The sequence below is a fragment of the Lampetra planeri genome, chromosome 18, assembly GCF_965212315.1.
Source record: "Lampetra planeri chromosome 18, kcLamPlan1.2.h2, whole genome shotgun sequence".
Lineage (NCBI taxonomy): Eukaryota > Metazoa > Chordata > Hyperoartia > Petromyzontiformes > Petromyzontidae > Lampetra > Lampetra planeri.
The window spans coordinates 4,708,970-4,734,784 of record NC_136124.1 but is presented as its reverse complement, the minus strand read 5'-3'; the positions used below and the strand labels follow the sequence as shown (position 1 = coordinate 4,734,784).

The 25,815-nt window shown below is 45.4% G+C and overlaps 1 protein-coding gene across 1 annotated transcript in view; it reads right to left on the bottom strand.

The window, feature by feature from the left end:
- The window catches only part of LOC144723519 (neurexin-1-like), a 365,717-nt gene that overhangs the window by 104,386 nt on the left and 235,516 nt on the right, over positions 1-25,815 (bottom strand). The window contains exons 11-14 of the mRNA XM_078602336.1: positions 25,386-25,412; positions 4,036-4,155; positions 3,268-3,649; positions 160-350 (exon numbers count right to left, since the gene is read on the bottom strand). Of these exons, the coding sequence (XP_078458462.1) occupies positions 160-350; positions 3,268-3,649; positions 4,036-4,155; positions 25,386-25,412 (720 nt within the window). The remainder of the gene's footprint in view (positions 1-159; positions 351-3,267; positions 3,650-4,035; positions 4,156-25,385; positions 25,413-25,815) is intronic.

The following is a 25,815-nucleotide window of genomic DNA, read 5'->3' as shown; positions in this document are numbered from 1 at the left end:
CTGCAGTAGCAGCTGCAGCAGTAGCAGCTGCAGTAGCAGCAGCTGCAGCAGCAGCAGCAGCAGCTGCAGTAGCAGCAGTAGCAGCAGCAGCAGCAGTAGCAGCAGCAGCAGCAGCTGCAGCAGCTCCAGAGGTCAGCAGGAGCCGCTCGGAACCCTTACCCTTGAGGTCGAGGTTGCGTGCCTCGTTGCCGTTCTGTGTCGCCATGTCCCTGTCCACCTTGAGCGTGTGCAGGTTGTTGGCGTCGCGCATGACGATCACGCTGTGCCACTGGTTGTCGTTGAGCTGCCCCTCCGACTTGCCCTTGATCACGCTGGGCCCCTTGCCCAGGTCAAAGGCGTAGTGCAGGTACCTGTAAGGCAGGGCACGCGCACGCCACGGCCTGGGGTCAGGGCAGCGATGGAGGGCGTTCGAGGGGAGGCGAGCGCGCATTGTGAGCCACGTGCGTGCTCGCGGGAAACGCAGCCGTGTTACGGTCGTGTGGATAACGTGAATCGAACTGTGTAGGGAAAAATTGCGGTGGTTTTCGGTTAGTCCACTGCTGGATGAAGGCTTTTGAAACGCCATTACGGGGGGGTGTTGGAATACATGCGTGGGGAGCGGTGGCGCAGTGGTTAACGCGCCGCGCTATGAACCCAGCCGTCTGAGTTCTGTTCCCGCTCACAGCCAATATTGGTCGTAAAAAATACGAACCAGGTCTGGGCATTTCCTAGGTAGACTCGGCCTTAAATTAGTAACGGCTACCGTGTGTCAGATATCTAATTTATATATCTCTTGCGCCGATGTTTAAAAAAAAAGAGTGTTACCTGTATTCTCCACGAAGACGCTGACGATTACTTTGCCTGCAGCACGAACGAAATGTTGTCGTCACACCGCGGCAAATACCAGGCACTAAACCCGTACCGTTGACTGATCTGAATTCTTAAAAAGGTCCGTAGACATTCACATCCAAAGTAAAAGATGCGCTGATGCAGGCCTCTTCTCCCCCTTTTCCTCTCCCCGCCCCCCTCTCCCCCCACTCCAAGTCTCACCATAACTTGAATGAGTTTGTGAGCACAGTGTTCGTTGCAGAATTTACACCGCCCCACGGTCTGCTTACTTGTGGGAGCTGCACAAGAGGCCTTTGTACCTTGGTGTCAAAGACACATAAAGCATTGGCAATACATATTCCAGAATAGCAAAGTGCGCCTTTCTTAATCCAAAAGCTGCACTACATTTAATGATAATAATAATAATACTACTAATAAAAGCTTTACGGAGAACTTGAAAACTTTTGAATAAATAAATACAACCGCGTAAATATGGGTGTGGATATAAAGGTGCAAATTTATAGCTTATTTATTAACACTATATCCGCTGTTGTTTTGTGACATACCATTAATACATTTTACGAACAGTATTTAGATGATGTATAATCGCAGTATTTTTTTTTCTCTTACAAGGGTGAAATTAATTTTCACTCGCTGAATATTCGGGATGCCCAACGCGGCTGTAAATTGTTTTTAGTTACACTTGCATGAATCTTCGTTCTTGGGAAAGGGAGTAAATTGTGAATATAGCGGTGCCAAAAGTCATCAAACTTCTTTTTATGGCTTCGGGAAGGTTCACTCTGTGCGACCACGTGCAGCAGCGGGACACGGCGGATGAGGTACAACGCCGCCGCTTCGCCACGCAACATTGCGACCGCCTCGGTAGATGCACGCATAACTTCCATTTAATGGACTGTAAAGCAACATCAATCGACTGAGAAATCACTCGAGTTCTCGCCGTAATGTGTGAAAGATTTAAATGCCCTGGAGCGCTGGATGCCACGGCATTGAGCGAGAGACGGGGGCGAGCGGGGGGGGGACGTTGGCATTGAGAAATATTTTATATTGTAAATCATAAGCGCCAGATGAGGTCATCCCTCTAGCGTAGTCCTGCGAGCTTCGTGAAAATATTGACAATGCCAGACCCCAACCGACTCCTTCCTCCTTCAATGTGAAATGCATCACAGTACGGCGATGCTTGAATTAGACTTCTCTATGTAAACCTTGCAATTGCTACGAAGGTACTTAAAAAAAAAGTGTGTCTCGAGTTTGCTTCAATTATAGCATTTTCAGGTAGGGGTTGTGCTCGCATAGCAAAGCTGTTGGCGCACGGCACCATTAGCCTGGCCACCCTTAGTTCGATTCCTTGCCATGGCTAACATCACGGCAAGTGATGTCTAAATCTGCACCTACCAGCATGGTGAAGTGTCATCAATCAATTCCCACAGCTGGCAGAACGTGGGTAGATGCTTATCCAGTAGCGGATTGACAAATGGCTGTAAATTTATCAATATATCCCACAGTTAAATAGATGCATGTGGCTCTATATTGTAGTTGCATGCACATATTATATTATAATATTCCTATTATAATATAATGCACATTCGTTTTTCTGTTCTCTAGCCCTCCCCGTTAATAATGTAATTGTATAACATTGTTTATTTGGTAGCAAAATTGTTAAATTATTGGATTCCATTGATCATTCGTGTCTTTTGTCATGTTCATCAACATCATTGCGACCATCATCTAGCCACTGCTGGATGAAGACCTCTTCCAGCAATGCCATCTCTATGTCCTGCGATGCCACAATCCATGTGTAATAATAGTCGCTCACAACACTTTCCGCAGGGGTCATTAGCGACGCCTGCAAAGCAGGGATCGTTTTTTTGTGGGCTCTATAGGAGCGTTGAAATGTCACTAGGCTTTGGCAGCGAATGTTTGCCCTTGCTCAAACCGTCTTGCCACGTGACCCCCAACTGCTTACATGCGCCCTCCCCTGGATCGGACAGGCTTTGTTCTCACTGCACGATACTCAGGATGCCACTTTATTGCTGGAGAAAGCTCCACGAAATCGCTCGTCAATACCACGCATTTAGGAGCGGGGACTTTTTTTTCTTAAAGGTCGGTGGGCTAATGTCCACAGCCTACGGGCCAGAGGCCATCAGATTTTCAGTTCCGCTGAACAGGGTCGAACAGCCATGCGAGCGGAATGAGTTTCAATTGTTCCTTGCAGGGCCAAGATTTGGTATCAGGACCCCAGGGATTGCAGGCTCGGCATTCCGATACAGATGTCGCTAATGAAAGAAAATGTACTTTGGTAAACGTGTCCTTGCCGCTGCTGATCATTGAACATTTGTCTCCGAATGCCCACAGCCATACACGAAGAGATTGCTTTTTTTCTTTTCTCGATTTCATTTCCCCCCCCCCCTCTTTTCCATTGTCCTTTCTCTTTAGGCTCACCCTTGCACGAGCTCCAGCGCGATGAAGTCGGTGCCGTCGCCGCCGTTGTAGAGCAGGAGGCCGTCGGGCGACATCGTCTTGAACTGGAAGAAGAGGTGCATGGCCGCGTACGCCTGGAGCGTCGCCAGCGTCAGGTACGAGCTGCGCGTGCGGAAGGTAACGGGGTCCGCGATGATGGTGCGAAGCCCGAAGCGCGCGTTGATCTCGCAGAGCGCCACGTCGCCATTCTTGCACAGGTCCAGGTAGGGCAGCCCGTTGAAGACCAGCGACTGCAGGTGGCCGATGAAGTTGGACGGAACCACCGAGGTGTACCGCCGCTCCGTCATGATGCCCGTCTCGATGTTGTGGAACTCGAGGCGGGTGTGGTCTCCCGCCATCTCATCTGCGGCGCGGCGCATGACGCGGAGATTCCGATCAGATGCTCCCCCCCACCCTCCACCCCCTCTCGACATGTGACTAAGTCGCCCTCGCATTGCAACGTCGTTTCGGCGTGATTGCGGAATTGTGGCCGTGCAGTGGTGCACTTTCTCACAAAGTGCCCAAAGTGACCGATTGTCGAATAATTATAACAACAAAAGAGCGCAAAGGATTTGAAATATGGTAAACTTCTAGCGTGCGCACGGACACATTTTACTTTTCAACATTACCCACAGCAGTGTGCGGTGAATATTTAATCTCGTCATGCTTTAAGTGTCGTGTAACGGGGCATGCATAATGGGACATTCACGGCTTTGGCATGGAGCGGTTGGGGCTGCGCGCCGCCGTTACCTTCTTTGGAAACCTCGTCGACGGACAGTTTGAGGATTTTTCCGCGCCGGGAGACGCGCACGGTGTGCCACTCGTTGTCGTTGAGCTTCTGGCCTGCGTGCAAAACCTCCGGCCCCTTGCCTGCGCCGCGGCACGGAGAGAGGGGAGCAATGAAAAGGCGGCAGTGGGGGGAGCGGAAGAGAACACGCACACACACCCGAGCGCGCATCTTCGGCGCAATGCTCTGGGCAGGTGCCGTCAACAGGTGAGCCCCTTCGCTAGGAGAAATGGTTCCCCACAGTGCACTTTCAGTGCTGTTTCCCCATGCATGGGGCAAGTGGTGTTTCTAATCAATGTGGAATTGGTTAGACTAGAGCCGGGTAAGTAGGGCAGTGCTTTTGTTCTCGCCATGTGAGTTTACTGAACTCTCGGGAGAGATGGAAACTTCCATTTGGTTCGGCCTTATTATGGATAAATCCCCAATAATTGTTCCCCCCCCCCCACTTTACATTTTATACAGATTTGGAATGCGCACCCATGTGTTATTTGGTGAATTTTATTTATGTAAATTTTTCTTTTTAAACCAGCCGACCAGAGGTTGTGATTTGTATCAGAATTAAACTTAAATTAAAGTGGCTGTCACAGCTCTTGTTTGCAGGGTGCGTTAGCAGCGCAGATACAATGTCAAGACTCGTCTATTGCCAGAGGTGTGGACTCGAGTCATGTGACTTGGACTCGAGTCAGACTCGAGTCATGAATTTGATGACTTGCGACTCGACTTGGACTTGCATAACAATGACTTTGTCCCACCTATGAGATGTGGACTCGAGTCATGTGACTTGGACTCGAGTCAGACTCGAGTCATGAATTTGATGACTTGCGACTCGACTTGGACTTGCATAACAATGACTTTGTCCCACCTATGAGATGTGGACTCGAGTCATGTGACTTGGACTCGAGTCAGACTCGAGTCATGAATTTGATGACTTGCGACTCGACTTGGACTTGCATAACAATGACTTTGTCCCACCTCTGTCTATTGCACTGCTTGAGAAACATAACAACTTGTACGTATGTTGAACTTATTTCGCACAGTACGTAGCCAACCATGCTAATTGGAAGTGCGGCAAAGGACCACAAACTAAACACAGAAAGCAGTTATAAAGAAATTAATTTTCAATCAAGATTTAAAAGTGCATAGCTCCAGTAGCTTCCTAATATTGGAAGAGCATTCCAGACGGCCGCAGAAGCGCACCTGAAAGCGCGTGATGCGGTGACCGTCTTTGTTCGATGGCTAGCCAAAAGCCGCTTTGAGGATGACCGGAGTTCACGTGATGATGGTTTATGCTCCTTGACGAGATTAGCGAGGTGACGTGGTTCATTTGTGGCAAGCACTTTGTCTGTAACGAGCCCGACCTTATGATGTATTCAAAGCGGGAGAGGCAGTCTCGGCGAGCACTGGGTGGACATGGTCGGATATAGCCTCTGAGCTTATGTGGGTATTTTGGTTAAAAAAATTCCCACTTTTACTTGGGATTGATAAATGCTCACGAAGGCTTCTGTATGTTTTTTTGTGAAGGTTGTGCTCTGTAGTGTTTTCCGATAACTTAATTACAGTTGGAATCATCTCTGAATAATACGCAACAAAGGGAACAAATATTCAACAAAATTGTTGGAATAAGAGGCCTGTGTATTACACTTTTTTAAAATAATTATATGAAAGAGGTTATTTTTCAATCTCAAGTTGGTCCGTTTGCACGTTGTATAGTTATGTTAGAAATCGACTTTTTCCCACAAATTAAATTTCATAGACGTGGAGTGCTGGAGAAACTAAAGTACATGATTAAAACTTTTAATTTCTCTAAAGGCACACAAAAAAATCTATTTGGCACTTTTATCTACCAGATTTCACAAATTAGATTCATTTCATGTTATACTCTCATGAGTTTCAATTATTTAAACGTCTGTCTAGGGGTTTTCTCGGGAGTCGCCAATAGAGTTTTATTAATGCTTTTTATTTGCTGTAATGAAGGAACATGGCAATTGAATCCCATGAGCTTTGACAAGAGGTTTAATCTATTTAAGGGAAATTCCCAGCCTTACATGTTTTAAATATGAACGTGGAAATATTAGTCTTGACTGGTTTATTTTTTGCATTCGCGGTGGATTTTCAGTGAAATTCTGCTGCTGTATTTGCACTCGTTTGTGTTTCTTGGTGTCGTCCGACATTGTGTCGTGAACTCCTCTCTCCGCGTTGTATCGTTACCCCCTTTCCCACCGTCCCCACACCCTTTCCGACCAGGAGGTGTGGAACGTGCTGAATAATTGAGGCTTATCGATGCTTTTTAAAATGAAATGAAAATTCAAAGCGGGAGAGGCGGTGGCCGCTGCTGCTGCTGCTGCTGCGCATTTTGGGGGCGTCAGCCACAAACCTCTTTTTATATTGCACCGGTAGTTTATCGGTGAGCGGTGGGTGGGTCTCGGCCAAATTAGAGAAACTCTGTCTTCTCTGAATTAAAAAGGGAATTCTGACGGCTGGCGTATGTCTTTGCACCAGTGCTACCGGCCCTTCAGCACTTGCGCGATGGCTCGCCGCTGTGCGGCTGAGCTACGCTCTCCTGCCACTGTGTGGCGATCTTGCTTCACGTTCTTTGCGTGCTCTCACCCTCTGGTAAACTCATCGATATTGGACGATTTACGGCGTTGTGCCGTACAGCGCTCTGATGTCTTTTAAGAGTTGTGCTACGTCTCTCGTTCGGCACGTTTCACTCCCGGCACGCGGAGCGAGACGCCGAACGATACCCGGCGCGACCCCAAAAACCCATCGGAGAGCGACTGACTCGCCAGCCTTTTGTTTGGGGGGGATATTTGTGGTACGCAAAGGATGATGACGATTATATTGGTGGGATTGCAGCGTCGCAACTCATCTGTCAGACTGGCCGTGTGTGCCTGACGCCCCTTTCGCAGGAAACGCCAGCTTCCACGGAGCGTCGTCATTCCTCGCTCCCTTCTTGCATTGCGCGGGCTTCAATGTGAAAAATCACTTTTGTTACGGTGAATTTCTCTCTGATGTTTTTTTAGTTACAGTCCATGTCGAATTGGACCCATCGCGCCAAATCCGGCACCGATTTCTCGCCTGCTGTGCGTGGGGTTGTGCCACTCGGCCCCGTCGTTTGCGCACAAAGGTGTGATGCAGGTCGACTGCTCAATTGTTTGTCCCTATTTTTCGATGTAAAGCTTTCGTGACTGCAGGAATTCATCTTCTTGGTTCTTTCGGTAAAGTCACGTAGAATGGAAATAATAAAATAATAAAAATAAAACATAATCAAATAATTCTCACGACGTTTCGGCCACAACGCAAGCAGCCGTCCTCAGGTGAAGAACAGGTCTGTCGAGAAGACAGAGTCTGAATGACACACCCCAGGCTTGGAGCGTCTATCTTCTCGACTGACCTGTTCTTCACCTGAGGGCGGCTGCTTGCGTTGTGGCCGAAACGTCGTGAGAATTATTTTATTATGTTATATTTTTACTATTTTATTATTTCCAGTCTACGTGACTTTACCGAAAAAAACAAGAAGATTGTTGGTCCCTGTTGGAGAACGCTGGTATCGTCCTCACAGGGGGATCATCTTGTGCAATACAATGCACATGGAATCCGGGGTGTGATTGTGTGAGGTGCTTACGAAAAGTCTGATTTGGGACTCCTGAGCAATGGCAAAGACGTAGTGGGGGGGGGGGGTGGTTAGGCCTCGTTGTGCATCAACTCGTCAACCCATCCGACTCGCTCAAAATACATCCCTGCACCCCCCCCCCCCTACCGCCGAGCTGTATTTGCGAAGCTGTGAACGTGCAGTCACCTATTGGCTACCGCATTACTAGTATAAGCAGGCGTGTTTAATTGGTACGGTTTGGACTGCATGCACGTTCCGCTCACGGTGGCACCCTGTGCGAAGGGATCGGCGTTTTTTTGTTTTTTAAATCCTTTATATTAAGTTCGCGTGCTTGCTTGCTTGCTTACGACCGTGCAAATCTTTCGGTCGTTTTTTAACCCACTTCCCGTGATCCAATCGAGCTGACATTTTCCACACAGACTCGTTGTGCCAGACAATTATTGTTCGTGAAAAAAAATTCCCAAAATTTTACATTTTTTAGGCAAAAAAAATATATTTTACATATATTCAAATAGAACGCATTCATGGCTTTGGCTGAACGTCAGAGTGTAAGAGCCCAGAGCGTAACCCCTCCACAGGCCGTGGCGGAGTAGCGCAGTTGGTAGCGCCCTCGCTTCCCATGCCAAAGGTCGCGGGATCGATCCCCGCGTCCTCCACAGGCGAATATATTTTTAAATCCTTTATATTAAGTTCGCTTGCTTGCTTAGGACCGTGCAAATCTTTCGCTCGTGTTTTAACCCACTTCCCGTGATCCAATCGAGCTGACATTTTCCACACAGACTCGTTGTGTGTGACAATTAATTTTCGTGAAAATTTTTTTCCAAAATTTTACACTGTTTAGGGAAAACAAATTAAATATTTAATATCCAATTGCTTAATACTGGCAGACAATCATCTGACCCATAGGTGGCAGCCATCTCAAGCCAGAGGACGAGAAGACTCTAGCCGCCACGCATATAAAGGATTTATAGTGAAAAACTTTGTTTTTACGGGTTTACTTGTTGACGATGATGTCAATTCGGGGGCGCGGAGGACCTTTGAATAATTCTGCGTTTTTCCGCGCTGCCCGTGAATCCTGATTTTTATTTGTGAGTCACCTCGTGGCCCCTACTCTGTGCCGTGGCTTTAATTGGGGGTAGGTGAATGCTCATTACATCGGTTAACTTCATCATTAGGCCACTGCAGGTATGCACCGAAATCCAAGCTGCTGCTGTTAAGAGGCCCTAACACTGAAACCATCACTTCGAAAATGGGAGGTGAAAATACATATATGAAGGGCACTTATCAATCATATAATAAAAAAAATATATCCATTGCTTCTAGCGATACAATCCCCACCACCCCAAGGCTCAATACGAATGAAACACCGTTTTCCAATAGTCACGGTGAGCCTTTTGATGCTCGACAGCACTTCACGACACGTGTTCATGCGCGAGGTGTGAGGCAGGTGTTCAAGGCCATCAAGGGAGTGAGGCTCGCTTCTCATTATCTAGACCCCCACATCCCACCCGCATCCCCACAGCGGTACAGCCACGTGTCGCCTGCACGTGCCCATCGGACGGTGAGCGCCACCTCCCCTTGCGAGCAACACGGATGAGTGAAAGGCAGGGGCATGCGTCAGCCTTCGGGCTCTGTGCCAGGCTCAGCAGGACCACCGCTTGGCCCACTTGACAACCATGTGGCTCCGAGTTTCCGTGCATGTTCGCGTGGCCTTTGGCCTCTCTGTCTCTCACTCTCGCGTTCATGGCCCATCTGTAGGACCACACCTGCCGCTCGATGCGTGCAGTTGTTCCCTTGTTATTCGCGAAGGTTACTTTCCGGAGATGCTTGTGAATGGCAAATTGAAATGCACAAATAAGCTATTAAATACATATGATCTCGTCACTTTATCTCACCACTTTCGTTCTCTCTCTCGCTCTCGATGCAGTCGTGTAGACTTCCAGATGCGATTCGCGGATATCTAAAATCGCGGGTAGCAAGTTCGTCAATAACGAGGTAATATTCTACCCCGTATTGTGTTATTGACCTGGTTCTGTGATTATTAATAATAAAACACATTAATGGTTGTAATTACAGGTCACTAATCTATGCAAGAACTGATTATTTTTGTCAAATTTTTACATCAACCATAATAGAGGTTTTTCTGGGTTAGATCGCGTAAAAATATAATAGGTTTCAGTTTGGGTTTTTAACATGTTAGCACCTGTTTTGTTGCCAGAAAAAAGGGGAAAACCTATTCTCATATTTTGGTACAGGCAAAGGAGGTCCCATTGTGATATAAATGTGTCGTTAAAACCTGCCACCACCCGACACAGCCAACTTATAAGCGTTGTCACGTCGTTGGCTGTGTCGGGTGGTGGCGGGTTTTAACGACACATTTATATATTTACACGATCTAACCCAAAACAACCTCTTATGGATGATATTGGTCGCGAAATCCTCCTAAGTGTTAAACTGACACATTTTTACATCAACTCTTGTTTTTTCGTTCACATAACGGCATTTGTCTTCACTACCCGGGAAATAACATGAGATCATTTATTTTGCATGGGATTTGCATCCATCGTAAATAATCGATTGTAATTTGCGTGATTCAATGCACGTGTAACAAGCCATTTTTAATTGATGAACTAATGCATCGTAACACGCCTAATCATAAATTACAAAATTATACTACATTAGTTATTAAAATTATTATTTTACACGGATATATATTTCACTAAGTCTTTTCTGGATAAGCTCCTTTATGATCTTAGAGAGAGAGAGAAAAAAAAACAATCTGGGGGTGCAGCTTCTTGAAGGAGTTCAAAGAAATTCATACACACGGCATGGAGATGAGAGATACGTGTGGCCGAGAAATATAATTGCATTTAAAACGGCGTGATATTTTCATGAAACTGACAATATTCGATACATCTGGGGGCAATTTTCAAACCCATTTTAGCAGCATAAATGTCATTTTTCAAAATCTTGCAGCTTGGACATTTTGTGACTCTCTTTCGGCGTTGCACGTTTGGCATTTGTTGTTTTAAGTTAAGCAAAAAAAACTATGCTGGGATATTACCGACATAAATCCACAGAGATAGCACAGCACCTCGAAAAAAAAACAGTTATAATAAGCTGTGTTTGATTCTATATTCGAGGAAAAATGGAACTGTTAACTGGACAGATTTGTAGAAGTTGCCCTAAAGGAGAGGCACAGTAATTATACGATCATCACTGCTCGGTTTGAAATTTGCAATGATGCGGAACAGACCTATTCCCAGGAAACTTGGTTTTCTTCACCGAAGCTAAATTGTCCTGGTTGTTTCTCGTTGTCAGTGTGCCATAACGCTGCGAAGGCATCGCATGATGTATTATTTTAATCTTGTTTTCACAGTCAAAAATGACCCTTAGAAAATTGACGCAATCGATCCCAAATTTCATAATTTGTTCTGGAAACGATTAAAAAAACGAAACGAAACAAAACAAACTGTATCGCCTCCAGTGGCAGCTGAAAACTGCCTTGCCGTTTTGTGTTGATGGTTCTGCGAAAATGTTTTTTTTTTGTCTCCGCTAAAATTCTGCCACGGTTCATCGTGCGCGGTAATCCGATCGTGCAAACACCTTTTGCCGCTGAGGCCTTGTGATGGCTCTGTGGACTCCAAGGGCAGGCACGGCCATGCCCTTGTCATCCAATCGCGGAGAGCAGCTAACGATTTGTATTTCTTCTCCTGGGCCAGGCGAGTGGATTAGCCTGTGGGCTGGGGCAGTGCAATTGAAAATGGGGATTTTTTCTTCTTCACACAATCAAGTGGGGATGGCTTCAGCCGGTGAAATTTGCTGCATCCAGATTTAGTTTCTGCTAAATCAACTTCGGGCTGGCAATCGTCATCAAATATTTAATTGGTTATTTTGCAATTAAAACATTTAAATGTAAGTGCGTTATAGTGGGAATTTCAATTTTTTTTTTTACTGTCACGGCACACTCAAGCGTATTGCATGAGAACACGATCGTGAGGACGGCACACGCACGAGCACAACGCGTGCCGTTCTCACGCCTGTCATGCGCAGTCGTGTATTTTGGTGCACTTTTTTTTTTGGAGGGGGGGGGGGTGGCACACTCTTGTGCCACACCTTCGTTGTCATCAGTGGGGTGAATGATATGGGCACTTTGAATGCCGTCCATGTCATCTTCTTGGTTTTTTTTCGATTTAAAGCTTTCGTGACTGCAGGGATTCATCTTCTTGGTTCTTTCGGTAAAGTCACGTAGAAGGGAAGTAATACATTTTTTATTATTATATTATTATATATATTTATTTTTTATTTTAAGAAGATTTTCTTGGTTCTTTCGGTAAAGTCACGTAGAAGGGAAATAATAAAATAAAAAAAATAAAACATAATTTTAAAAATTTTTCACGACGTTTCGGCCACAACGCAAGCAGCCGTCCTCAGGTGAAGAACAGGGCTGGACGCTGTCTTTCTGACAGACCTGTTCTTCACCTGAGGATGGCTGCTTGCGATGTGGCCGAAACTTCGTGAGAATTTTATTTTATTATGTTTTATTTTTATTGTTTTATTATTTCCCTTCTACGTGACTTTACCGAAATAACCAAGAAGATGCATCGCTGCAGTCACGAAAGCTTTAAATCGAAAAATTTGCCGTCCATGTTTTAAACTTTTTTTTTTATATATACAAAATAACAAGCAGTAAGCTTCCTATTGAGTCGAACTGGACAATGTTATATAACGTTCACGAACAATGCGAGGAAAGGTAACGCTTTTTTGTAATCGCTGTACGTGAAAGACACGCACCATATTTAGCTCCGTTCCATCACGTTAAATGTAATAAAAAATGAGCGGAATGTTTTGTCGTTACAAAATTATAGGCATTTTGAGAATGTTCCATCAAAATGAGATGGGCTACGCATTTGTCTCAATTTTCTTTTGCCTGGGTAAAAAAAGAAAATAATAATAAATTGGTCAGTGCAAGATTTTGGGGTAAGTCATATGGTAGGTCAAATTATAGATGTTAATTAAGTTACACGTAATTATATAATGCCCCACATAATAGTGTCGCTCGTTTGGATAATTGGATAGAAAAATCTAAGTGTTTGGTATGCAGTGAATACCGCTGCTGCTGCTGTTGTCCCAAAGTCCAACAGTTTTTATTATATTCTGGCAAAAATATCATTACGCTTATTGCGATGCTTTTAGTATGTAGATGCCGCATAAATTCAAATTATTGTTATGAAAATATGTGCATGTGCCTACGTGCAATTGCATAATTTATTTAAGCACTTACAAATAAATATAACTGTTCTGTGAAGTTAATGTTGAATGCTTGCACAATTATAGACACAACATATTTATATGCATGTATGTATGAGTGGGTTGGAGTGGGTTGGAGTAGTGATTAGCGCACTGCACAATAAACCCGGCCACCTGAATTTAATTCCAGGCCACTGCGATGTGTGTACGCTGTAACTTCTTTTTCGCGCCGTACGCAGCAAACCGTGCCAAGGGACTAACTTCAGTCGTGGGTGAAATTTGAACCAGTCATTTACCAATTGATACGGAACAGCATGATGAAATATGGTTAAGCAAACTTCCATGACCAAACAATATGGTGAGGATTTAAACCAGAAGCAGATTTACCAAGATGTGCAAATGATTTTGCTTTCTTATACGAGTTCCCTCGACAAATATGTTTTAGTGTTACTGATTTATTTTGACCTAGCAAGGTTTTAATGTCTGATTTCACAGGTTTAAAAGCATTTTGTCCTCATGGTGACTGATTTGGGAGGGTGGTTGATGTTGCCAGGCAGGGAAATGGTGGACTCGAATGGCCTTTTCAACCAATATTCTAAAATTAGATTTGATCCTCGCTCTCTGTGTCCAGTTTTCTCCTAAACGCGTTGGTCCTTTTTTTTCGTTTTCCCACTTTTTCCCTTTTTGGTCTCGGTGCGCTGTGCATCTCTGTCGATGCTGTGGAGTGCTTTGCATTGAGTGCAGTGTTGCTGCAAATCCCTATTACTATTAGCATTGACAAAGACCAGCCACAGTGCAATTTTGCAACCCAAAATTGCGGACCTCACGGTAAACTGCTGCGGTCTGCGCTCCTTCAACAGAGGAATCGCAAAGCTGCACGAACTCTGTCTTTGAGGCCCTCTCGTGCCGAGTAGATCTCGTGAACTTATTGCCGTAAATAAGGAATATAATGAACGGAAGATATCTTAAGTCTGCCTCTTCTCCCAGGGCGCACCAAGGGAGCGAGTGGAATACCTTGACGAGGCCCCTAGCGATGCTGCTCGCTCACCCTCAACGGGGAGGCATTTACATTCACCTCATCATTCTCAAATAGAACGGGTTCACCAAAGATGGGATTGCCCCCAATTTCAACTCTTCATTTACTCATGTCAGCCTTGTTGATGCTGGCGACGCGCGCGCAAGTCAAACAAAGGGTCCCGTCGATGATGGGCAATGGGGATTTGTACTACTGTCGGCTTCAACCCCTTGCTACCAAGAGGAAGGGGAAAAACATTGGCACATTCGGGTCTATAATGGGAGGTGTGCACTTGAGATGTGTTAATTTACTTTCAAGTCAATCAACATTGATCGAGGCTATGTCAAAGCTGGCGCGGCTTCGGTGAGGCGCTCGGTTTTTTCCATTCGCAGAAACCGAGCCGTGCCACCGGTGTCTCGCACAATGCGCGAGAGTCGAAAGGCGCGCAAGCCGATGCGGCGACTGTCCACACAGCGCCCCAGAGTGATGTCACACACGCAGTGAATGCGCGATTAGCCCTGGGTCTTTGCTTGGCTCCGAGCCAAACTTCGAGACGTCTTGTGAGGCGAACGTATTCACGGTTTTGGTTCTTGGCTTGACACAGCGAATATCGAGGGGAAGGACCACTCCATACGGCGAGGGGGTTATCACTGATGTGCCAGTGAAAAGGGAGGGGGTACATTGATTTCCAATTTGTGACGATGTGGATCCCTGGATGATTGTGGCCTAGCTCGACGAAACTTGAACCATAGTCCCTGACCGGCGGTGTCGGAGACGATTTCTTCGCACGCTGCTTTGTACCCAGAGGGAGCAGCAACTCATTTGGTGGCAGAAAAAAAAAGATCATCGACGTGACGTCCCAATGGCCCAGCGCACCAATGGCCCCATGTTCCAGGGAAAACTCGGCCACACTTTCGCACCAGTACCAGTCATCTTTGTGAAGCGACTTCGCTCACAAAGCTGGAGTGTGTGCTCCAGTTTTCTCTTTGGAAACTGCCTCATAATCGGCTTCTGGTATTAATTATTTCAGTAGCTATTCATATTGTCCTTTGTGTGGGAGAGCTGGTGCTTTTGTTGTGTAACATATGAGCCGCTGGGTCTTAGAGGAATATTACAGCCGGGGGTTCTGATAATAGCCAGGAAACCCTCTGAGTACTCAGGGAAACTTACTGAATGCCTGCAGAATCACCTGGCCAGAAATACAATAAAAAGTTCCCCACTTCCGTGATCAGACGATGAGACCTTGACCCAACAGTGTCAGCGTTGTTTGTTAACCAGCAGTTTTTTTTAATGCCCTAGCAGTTTGGGTAGGCACCATGCCAGCCTATGAGCCACTTCCAAGGGCAGACTTAGCCGTGGACGGAATTCTCACCAGGACAGCTGGTGCGCTCAGATGTGGAGGAGTAATTGATAAATTGCATAAAGGCGTTGTGGCAGTCATATTTTTGCCGACTCAATTTTCCAACCCATTGTCATTAAATCTGCCACCACCCCCCTTCTCCCCCCCGTAGCTCGCCGCTGCGACATTTGGGTAAGAGGATTCGAAGCGAGGGCTACGCTGACATGTCGGTCCAAATTGAGCAGAGATTTTGCAGTGTATTATCTGTCGCTTTTGACCACAGACACAGGCTTTTGCCCGCGGCTTCGAGTCCCACGTGCTTGTCATTCAACGCCGACCATGGTGAAGAACTGATGTTGCTGGTAGCCGCGTCCATATTTAACATGCAAATTCGCCAGGGTTTTGTTCAAACGAGGCGACCGTCACAACTTATTTCTCAGCCGCTGCCTTCAAATGCATTGAATCGGCGCATTTCAAAATAGAGTGGGGAAAAAGTGCAATGTCCCAATTAATTGATTTCCACGTTCACTCCTCCTTGCGCAACGTGACACGGGCATGCAATTGTGGCTGTGTTCAGCAAGGGGGCTCTTGACGCTAACAAATGCAGCTTTGAAAGGAACAGGGCTAGAAACCAGGCAAAATACTTAACGTGGGGCATGAACGCAGAAGCCAGGGTCAGTTCCGGGGCAGTTGGGGCCAGCGGCATTGGCTGAAGAGTGAAATGTGGATTTAGTTTTCTTCTAGGATTACAGGTAACGAGCCTTTTTTTTCTCTCTCTCCATTTTAATGTGCCAGTTACAAATGGTAAGTCGCTGTCAGGAAAGCTTCCAGGCGCACACAGTTGTTGATGCTGACAAAGCCCTGCTGCCAAACAGGTGCCGTTGCTGGGAAGGTGCACTTTGAGTCCATCTGACAGAGTTGCGCATGGGTTTGTGTACATTTACTCTTGTATTATTGCAATAATAAAGGGTTGGCAAAAAGTGATCGAGGGACTGAATTATAAGTCCGCCAACCTGAGTTGGATTCCCGGCCATTGCTAATATCAGTGACGAGCGATATATCTGAACTGGCCTTGGGCCTCCCATTCACCAACTCTCACTGAGCAGTACGGGGAAGTATGGTCAAATAAATCCCATTTTCGACACAGCGTGGGCAAGCTTGCATCCAGCGGTGCATTGACCAAGGCCTATCTATGAATTATTGCTTTTATAATAATAATAATATATTCCCAAATGAATCCGTTTTAAGACGTTTTCATAAGGAAACTGCTTGGGATAACTGGCCGATTCTTTGAGTATTTTTCTACGTGAGAGGAATTCAGAATCGCTTGCTTCGAGCCACACATAGGAGTGGATGGCGCTCAATATTTGCATCGATAGTTTGTAAAAACCCTACTTGTTGTACTGCCTCTTGCAGGCACCTCTTAGCTCTGCAAAGTGGGTCTTTCACACTTGAAGGCTCCAACTATGCACTATTCACCACTCTTCTTTGGCAGCTATTAGAACCAGAATAACAACATACTTCGTTGAAACCAATCAGAAAAGAACTTGGAATGGACCTGATTTTAATCAGTTCTCTAAAGCTTAGCAGGCAAGTACGATTGAGCCTGCGTAGCGCCTGGACTGGTGGCCCACGCACCTGGATTAGTGGCCCACGCACCTGGACTAGTGGCCCACGTGCCTGGATTAGTGGCCCACGCGCCTGGACTGGTGGCCCACGCGCCTGGATTAGTGACCCACGCGCCTGGATTAGTGGCCCACGCACCAGGTGTTTTTATGCTTGCGGAGCTACATTGCGGGCAGCAGATGGGAAGTGCAGCGAAATCAATTGTTGCCCCACACTTCTACGTTCCTCCACCTGTGCTCACCGCCTTTACCAAACACCATTGATCAGCGTGGTGAAACGTGGCCAAATAGCCCGCATGACCTGCAACCAGCTTGGGTGGGTGGGGGGAGGCCTCCATACCGCAATGGATTGACAAAGGGCTGTGCTACGTACAACCGAACACCACTACGGCACTGAAATTGAATGTGTTATTTTTTTTTGTATGTATAACACAAGTTGGACATGGACACCCAGCTGGGTTTAATGGCTGGCCCCTTCCTAATTTGCCAGCTTTGTCTTCCAGGCCTGGTGCCTAATAGGTGTGGTGTTTTTGTGGGGCCACGTTCTTGTACCATGTCCCATTTGTCATTCTCCTGTAAGAAGCATGCGAAATGCAGATATCCCAGCGCAGTTGCACAGCTGCATGCTAAATCTTTAGCCTACTGGACGAAAAGGTCATCATCATCATCATCATGCACGCCAATTTTTTTCGAGCACCTGCAGATCAGACAGCTGTTCTGTTCATAGATGTGGGCGATTGGTAATACAGAAATGTTGGACATACCCTCGTAAGGTTTATTTGAATTGCAATAAGTTATTCCCATTGGGCTGCAACATTTTCAGACTTTCACATTATTCTTTTTGCTGCAGCCAGCAACACGGCACTGCCAGTAAAGTGAGAATAAAATATACGCTGGATAACAAGGCCGCTGTTTATTGGGCTAGAGATTTATGCTGGTGCTAAGGTGGCTTAGAATGGTTCAAGATAGAAATCTGGGAAATTCTGGCAGCCACCTGAACACTAATTCCACGCCTGTGAGGTAGCTGGAGGAGAATTGAGATCGCCAATTTGTTTGTTTAACTTTGCCTGCCACAGTTGCTGCCCTCGGGCAGAAGGTTTTTCAGGGTCTGCTTAAAGGGCTCGTGAGAAACACCATCAGTTGTTGTTATGGCCAGATTGCGAAATGTGGTCTAACAATAAATAAAGTCTCGACCAACAAAGCCTCCTACTGTTTTGTATTCGATTTTAATGAGAATGCTATGTCCAGGTACCTGGCTCAATGATGTTACGTGCGTTAGACACCTAACCTGCAAGGTGGCCAGTGTGTGACAGTGCAGAAAGTAGGTAGTTGACAAATCTCATTCCACATTTGTACTTATGAGTTTTCATCACGTACTCTGCCTTCCTCTCGCGACACAAAAATACTCAACAGAGGAATTATTCAAATGAATTAAGCAAGGTCCCCTTTTGAGGCCTTCCTAAATATTTTAAGGTCATAATTATTCTACATTGCATGGGCCAGTCTTGAATATGTAACACATTCGCACGGGCGACCTTGGTCTTGATCGATACGTGGTGTTGATGTAATTTTATCAGTGCATGTCATAACCTGCGAGAATAGTTGTTGACCTTTAATGCCCTTTTTGACATCCACCCAAGCCCCAAGATGATCTCCATCTTTCCTCGCAACAACCGAGCGGTGCGCTGGGAAGGCAAACATCCACGGGGCCCTATCGTCGGCGGACACGACCACAGGGTTAGCCGTCATCTGTCAGAGCCGGAATATTAAATGGGACGCTCGCCGCGTCGACGGGGGTACGTAATGAATTCCGCTGATGTGCTCTCGTGGTTACCGAGTGACTCTTCCAGATGGGCCGGTCGCGGGTGCATGGATGGCGGTGTCTTGTGGTGGCAGGGCCTCTTGAGCCATTTACGCCTCTGGTAAAGGTTGTGGAGTGTGTTGTGTGATATTATTGGCTCTACATTTAAAAAAAAAACTATCTATTATGCTTTGACACAAACACATTTTTTCTTGCAGTTGGTTTTGTGGTGTGAGGTTGCGGATGTAATTTTGGTTTATTGTCGATTTCAACCCCCCAAAAACTATTTAAAATAAATATGTATTCTTCGGCGTTTTCACATTATGTTTGACAGATTTTGACTTTTATTTAAATAATTTACGTAATATTTCTAATTCATTTGGTCCAAATGAAAATAAAACGTGGGCTATTAAAATATACGACGTGGACATTTGTTCTGCTCCTTTCTCTCTCAGTACGAGCTCCCTTCGTATGCGCCGGTGATGAACGCTTTATTCACAGCTACATGCGCAAAGCGCAACTTTAATGTATCGTCATTAACTTTTAATAGCAAGAAGATGTTATTTTGGACAAAGCTATGTTAATATAATGCTTTTGTTAATCCAAAATCATATACTGAACTTTGCTTGTAATGTTTTCCCCTGCTCTTTTTAAAATCAAAATAAATGCACATGTAAATAATCTCCAGTTGTTTGCAGACTCGTAAAAGCTGAAAATGCAGTACTCCAAATTAAAATGCACTTTCCCTACGAAGCCACATATCCTCACAGAGCATGACAAATCTCTCTGGTGGTTACTACCAGTCGGAAAACGATGCACAGCACCAGGTGTGAGTGCCCTCCTTTACTCTGCAACACAGATGGCAAACGCTGACGGCTGTGAGAGATTGTCATATCTTTCGTTGGGACATTGGAGTGGAGTAAGAGACCTTGCCTTACGATGGCTCTGGATTACTCAAAGCAATTTATCTGCATGGCTACCTTCATGGTCAGTAGGTTTTTTTGAAAAAAAAAATATTTAAAGAGCAACGGTAAATTGAGGTTGTGGCCCTTTTTCCCATTAGGTTGAAGGCAGAATCTCTCTGGGTCATTGACCAGTGACCGGTGACGCAAAACATGAGGCTTGCATCGCGCCAACAGGGTCCACTGTTGGGACACAAATGACAGCTTTTGTTGTTAGCAAAGAGCCATTGGCTGCCACGAGTTCCCCACACGAGATTGTTGATCATTGATTTTCTTCTCAATAGGATGAATATGAAACGCTGAAATCGGCATAGATTCAGCTATTGACCCGTCTGACGTATTTCAAATGTTTAATTTCAGGCCTTAACGTCCCACTCCGTTCATCGTTTAATTTGAACATTGTGAGCTGCTGTTGAATGTTGTGGAATTACAAGTGCCAAGCGTTGGGGGCATTCTTCCTGGATTTCGAGGGAAACTCGTTCTTGACGGGAGGGGGGGGGGCTCTACGCTTTTCCTGCCATTTTTTGGGACAGTGCGGACGGAGCCGCGGAGTGCTCCTGAAAGGCTGTGTTGTTTTACGGTTGTTCCAACGTTTTAATATACAAACACTGTTTACGAGATCAACCTGAGTGTGATCGCCATTGACCCACCCCTACTTGTTGCACGTCAGTGATAAAGAGCTTCATAACTAATCGGATTTCTCGAGGAAAAATAAAGATTCTGGTTCTGCCCATACAATTTAGCAAGGTGCCGAGCAAGGAAATAGACTGCGAGTGGAAGAAGCTCTATTCAAGATTCTCATGCTGAACGCTGTCAGGGTCACACACGGTAATGTTGCGTGACACGTCACACAAGGTGCGCTGCATACGAGGAGAGGCAGATGAAATGGGGTTTGTTGATGGCAGTCGCAAAACTCTGCATGGCCATCGAGATTGTATACTTGCTCAGTGGCGCTGTAAACTTTGAAAGTTTGAATCCTCTTTGCTGGGTTTCCGTTTGGTTTGGATGTAAGTCTTGCTGATTCTGTCTCATGGGTAAAACATGCAGTCTCCCTTAAATGTAAACTGTTTCTTTTCGATTACAGCAAATCCGTGGTGTGTGTGTGTGGATCTGCCTTTTGAAATATTCTTACGATTGTGAGCGTTGCAAAATAATCTGTACTTTCCTATTAATAGCTGTGTAAAATGTATATACGTATTGTGGAATGAAAAGCACAATATTCATAAAAGGTTAATTTGAATGGACAATATCCCACTGTGAGCAGAAGTGTGTGCACGCACGAGTGCACAAGACACAAATGTGAAACTACTTTCATGATCTCGAGTTCAGAAGAGCTGTAATAAATAAATTAGCATACAACTCTATGGCCAATGATTCATTTTAAAACGTGATTAATTGGTGTTAAGCTGCACCATTTTTGATGTTAAGTTGATATCAAGATAGCTGTAAATGGGTCAACTCAACATACGCTCATCTGATACGAGAGTTGCCAGGTTTAACCAGAGCCCGTGTTTTGGTTCATTAAGTTTACATGCTAAGATGACTTTTAATTACCATTAATTGGACATAATTACCTTATGCAAATCGGGTCAAAATTGTGCCAGCAAAACGGGATATGATAATTTGTGTGATGACATTTACTGTTGCGTAAAATCTATACGAGCCGTGATAGAATCACTTGGCTCCGATGTTACTCGCAAAACGACGTTTTGCGCACAGATGGACCCAACGCCTGGCCAATGCACAGACTGTTGCTGAAACAATTATTATCGGCATTTATTAACGCTCGCAAAATGCTGGAAAGTATTTTTTTACGTGCCAAGCAGCACTCTTTCAAATCAAGATGTAAACCCTATCCTCGACAAATGAGATAGAGGTAACACTTTCGTCGACAATGTACTTACTTGTTGAAATGCAACTCAAACAGTGCCAAGATGTCGCGTGGTTTTTGTTGTTGTTGTTGTTGCAGAAAACCATTTCGGATAAAATTCATTCATGCTCAGTTAATTCAATTCAGTGTCCTTCATTTAAGCAGGCGAAGGTCCATTGAGATTCATGGTATGATTTGTGGTGGACATGCGGATGACATTCCTTAGCTAGACAAGGGGGCATTGCATTATTTGGAAGTGCGCGCGAAGGGAGCAAAAATCCACGGGGCGCCCATGTATTGTTACCCGAGATGGTCCTATTAAATATATCAATTATGGGGTGATAGCAAATAGCTTGAACCCCCTGTCAACAGTTGGCCGGGCAGCTGCCCAACCCTACCCTCTCTGTTTTTCGCACTCACTTGCATGGCGAGAACTAAAAACATTTAACAAATGAGATTTGGCCTTTGATGCTGGAACAAAGGCCACCCAGTTGCATGGCTAGTGGCAAGTGGCCGACGGTATAGAGCACTATACGCGATTTATTCCCCCCACCCGCCCCTTCTGACGTCTATCTCTCTCTGAACGACAGGCTACTAAAAAAATCTCACCTCAGGGGGTGTTTTGTGCAGGTGACTCAGATACAAACGCAAACTTGCGTGGTTTTTTTTGTCTTCTTGGTTCTTTCGGTAAAGTCACGTAGAAGAAAAATAATAAAATAATAAAAATAAAACATATATTATTATATTATTATATTATTTAATTATGTTTTATTTTTTTCATTTTATTACTTCCCTTCTACATGACTTTACCGAAAGAACCAAGAAGATGAATCCCTGCAGTCACGAAAGCTTTAAATCGAAATGTTTTTTTGTTGTTGCTTTCAAACCTGGATTTTGGAAGAAAATAAATTCGGCCATTGCTGCGAACGAGGCCAAGAAGGCGGGATGCGTGGCCTCGCAGTAATACGTACATTTTTAGAGCCATGCTGGATACATATGCTGTTTAGTCAGGAAGTGTTCCATTCGTTGTGTAACGATGGTCGGGAATTTCTTTATTTTATTTAATGATCCCTTGACTGCCAACCCCCTTGCACCGGCACTAGCGTCCACAATAATGGATCCGCCTTGGGGTAATTTCTCGTAACGAGAATGAATGGATTTTGTGGGTGACCGTACGGTGCGGGTTTTGCATTATTTGCAAGGGTCGAAATAATTGTAGGTGAGTTGCATTTTTTGTTTACGTTTTTGTGTAATGCTGAATCGGTGTGACCATTTCAAATTGCACACAGGAACGTGACTGTAGCTCGGTTCGGTGGGTAGATTTTGGATCGACTACTGTGTATCAAACCAAATGCCATACGACCGTTTGATAAAAAAATATATAAATGTACGCCTTAGAAGACGGGGGTGTGCGACGCAAATTTGCGTGCGGTTATTACACGTGTGCGAACGCACGCGCCATGGTAAATCTGCTGTGTAACCTCAATGTGTTTCATTTCATCATACACAGTGGTACATCGGCACTGTACGACATTAGCATGTTTTGCTACGGGCGTGTGTTGGTATATATCTGTACAAAATAAGCACGCGCGCACTTTTAAGTGTTGCATTCAACAATAAGGCCGCTATCCTTATGGTGGCCTCTCATTGTGTTTGTGCATTTGCGCTGCTCGTGTTACATTCACAGGGATTATATTGCTCACTGTAATTATATGGGCTTTAATGGCTACAGCATTGTAGAAGCCTATTAGGATAATAAGCAAAGTAAGCATTTGTTGGGTGCAAATAAACAATAGGAGTCAATTTTATAAATGGAATATTTTGACGTATATCCTCATCGCCGCTGCCCACGGTTATTAATTTTCTGAGATTAGGGAGATCTTTTTTTTAAAATATAATTTGTGTCTCCTTTGGATGTCATCAGCTGCTCTTGTAATTTACTTATCTCGTTAACTCAACAACAAAAAATTAGTGGGGGTGGAATGAAAAATAAATTAATATAAAACTGCATCGTTCTGCTGGCGATGCAAATGACTGCGAAACTCGCGCTCACTTGCCACCCCAGCTAGCCGGGTTTATCGCCCAAACCACAGCCTCCGCTGAGCCGCCCGCGATTAGACGGTAGAGATAATTACCGCTAATTGCCGCGGCTATTAAAACCCGTATAATTTCAGCCTTTCGGTGGTGATACAACTTCGAAATACGTTAACGCTCGATAAAGCTTAAATTGGGATTGCTGTGTTTAAAGAGATACGATGGCCCCCGCTCCCTCGCCCCAACCCGGTGGTGTCATTGTGATGACTTGGCCAGAATCAGGTAAGGAAATGGGGGGAGACATGACTGTTTAATGCATGAGGGTTTCTAAAAATCGTGCTCGAAAAATGCAGGGTTCGAAATGCTTCATTAGGCCAATAAAACCCGACGCACTGTGTAAGTGCATTAACACTTTTGAAGTTACAATAAAATTATATTAGGTTATAATTAAATGTAATGGTAAACGCTGGCTTGTCTCCTGCTTCGAGCGCGATGCTGGTGTCGGATTGGAAAACACATTCCCGCGGAGGGAGCTGGTAGGAACGTTGGGTTGCTCGGTCAATGGCCGAGGTCAACGGCGGCGTGGTGTATTCTGCAAATATGCCCGACTGTGAGGGCGGGCACAAGCCGGCGTTTGGTAGGTTAAACGTTGAGTTTTATAAGGGCACCACGGGGTGACCAGCCCCTCCCCACCCAGCCCCACCCCTCCCACCCCCCACCCAGCCCCTCCCCTCCCACCCCCCACCCAGCCCCTCCCCTCCCACCCCCCACCCAGCCCCTCCCCACCCAGCCCCTCCCCACCCTCCCCACCCAGCCCCTCCACACCCTCCCCTCTCCACCCAGCCCCGACCCCTCCCATTTTTGGATCCACGACGGACGGACGGACACAATAATCCCCTGTGGGCTGGTGTAACCAGGAGGTTCCTACCAGTATAACTCGAGAGGTGTGCAGCTGATGCAGCTGGTGCAGCCGTCCACCAACCTCCCCGGAGACGAGCGCTGATTCGGGATTCGTTTTGCCGTGGCGTCGCGTGATGGAAATGCTCATTGCTCTGGCGTCGCTGGCTTTCACTTAATTTCAAGGTGATTTTGACAATTTCTTCATCAAACGCCGTGTTGTTTTCTCCCACTGGGACAACGAAAGGGGATGATTGCACGGGCCATGCGCGCACCATCCCATTGGGCCGCTTTGCTCGATGTTTTGTTCGAGAAACTTTGACTTAAGATGCTTTTTCATTTGTGTTTTATCTTTAAATACTCGCTGGTTGCGCAGGCTTTGACTGGCATCTCAGATTGTTCAAACAGTCGGCGGGTGCACTGTGTAATAGCTTCCTCTGAAAACGACACAGGAGCTGATGTTTTTTTTTACTTAAGCAGCGGTCGGCTCTTTTGTGAATCTGTTTAAGGTTCCATCCGGCACAGTGTGCGAGTTTTGTTTGGAAGTCGTTCATCACGACACGCAAGCACGTTAATGTACACCGCGCCGGTATACATTACCACAATATATTTGCTCCGAATATAGAGCCTGAGACTAAGAGTTATGTTGGAGTGAAATGTAGTTAATGCAGGTGTGACACATCCTATATCAAGAGGCCGGGTATTGCACAGCAAAACAAGCAACATTGTAACAACAAAGCACCACATTCATGGAGTTAAACTTTTGCTTCTTTTTTTAAACAACTTAAAATAATATATATTTTTTAAATTCTTCATTACTGCCCGTGCCCAGTTGATTAACACGGTGTTGTAAAAGTTCACAGACATCATATGCGGCATATTAAAATGTGAGTGCAAACAAACTTACTGGAGTTACACTTTATCCTGATACAGTCTAGATGGGGGGAGGGCAGGGGGGATGAAAAAAAGATGAAAATTGCATCCTTCAAGGTTACAGCTGCTGGACAACCACAAATCATTAATGCCACCTTCCGGGGACAGACACACGCAACGCTCAATCGGCCATTCCACATCGGCTAATAGCAATTTTGTCGATTTGTAATTACTCAAATGTTTGTGAGAAATAGTGGACACAATCTGCGGTGCTGCTGCAGGAATGTGTGTCCGGGCTGCTCGGTTGTAAAAGGTTCCTTGGCTCAGCATCCAATTCACATTTCTCACTCGCCTTGGTGCCGTTTCAACAGCAGTTCTACGTGAGACTTTGTTCCTGGGATTATCATTTTTTTCATACTTAATGTTAATTTAATAACGCGGACTCTGCAAACGTTTACTATTTT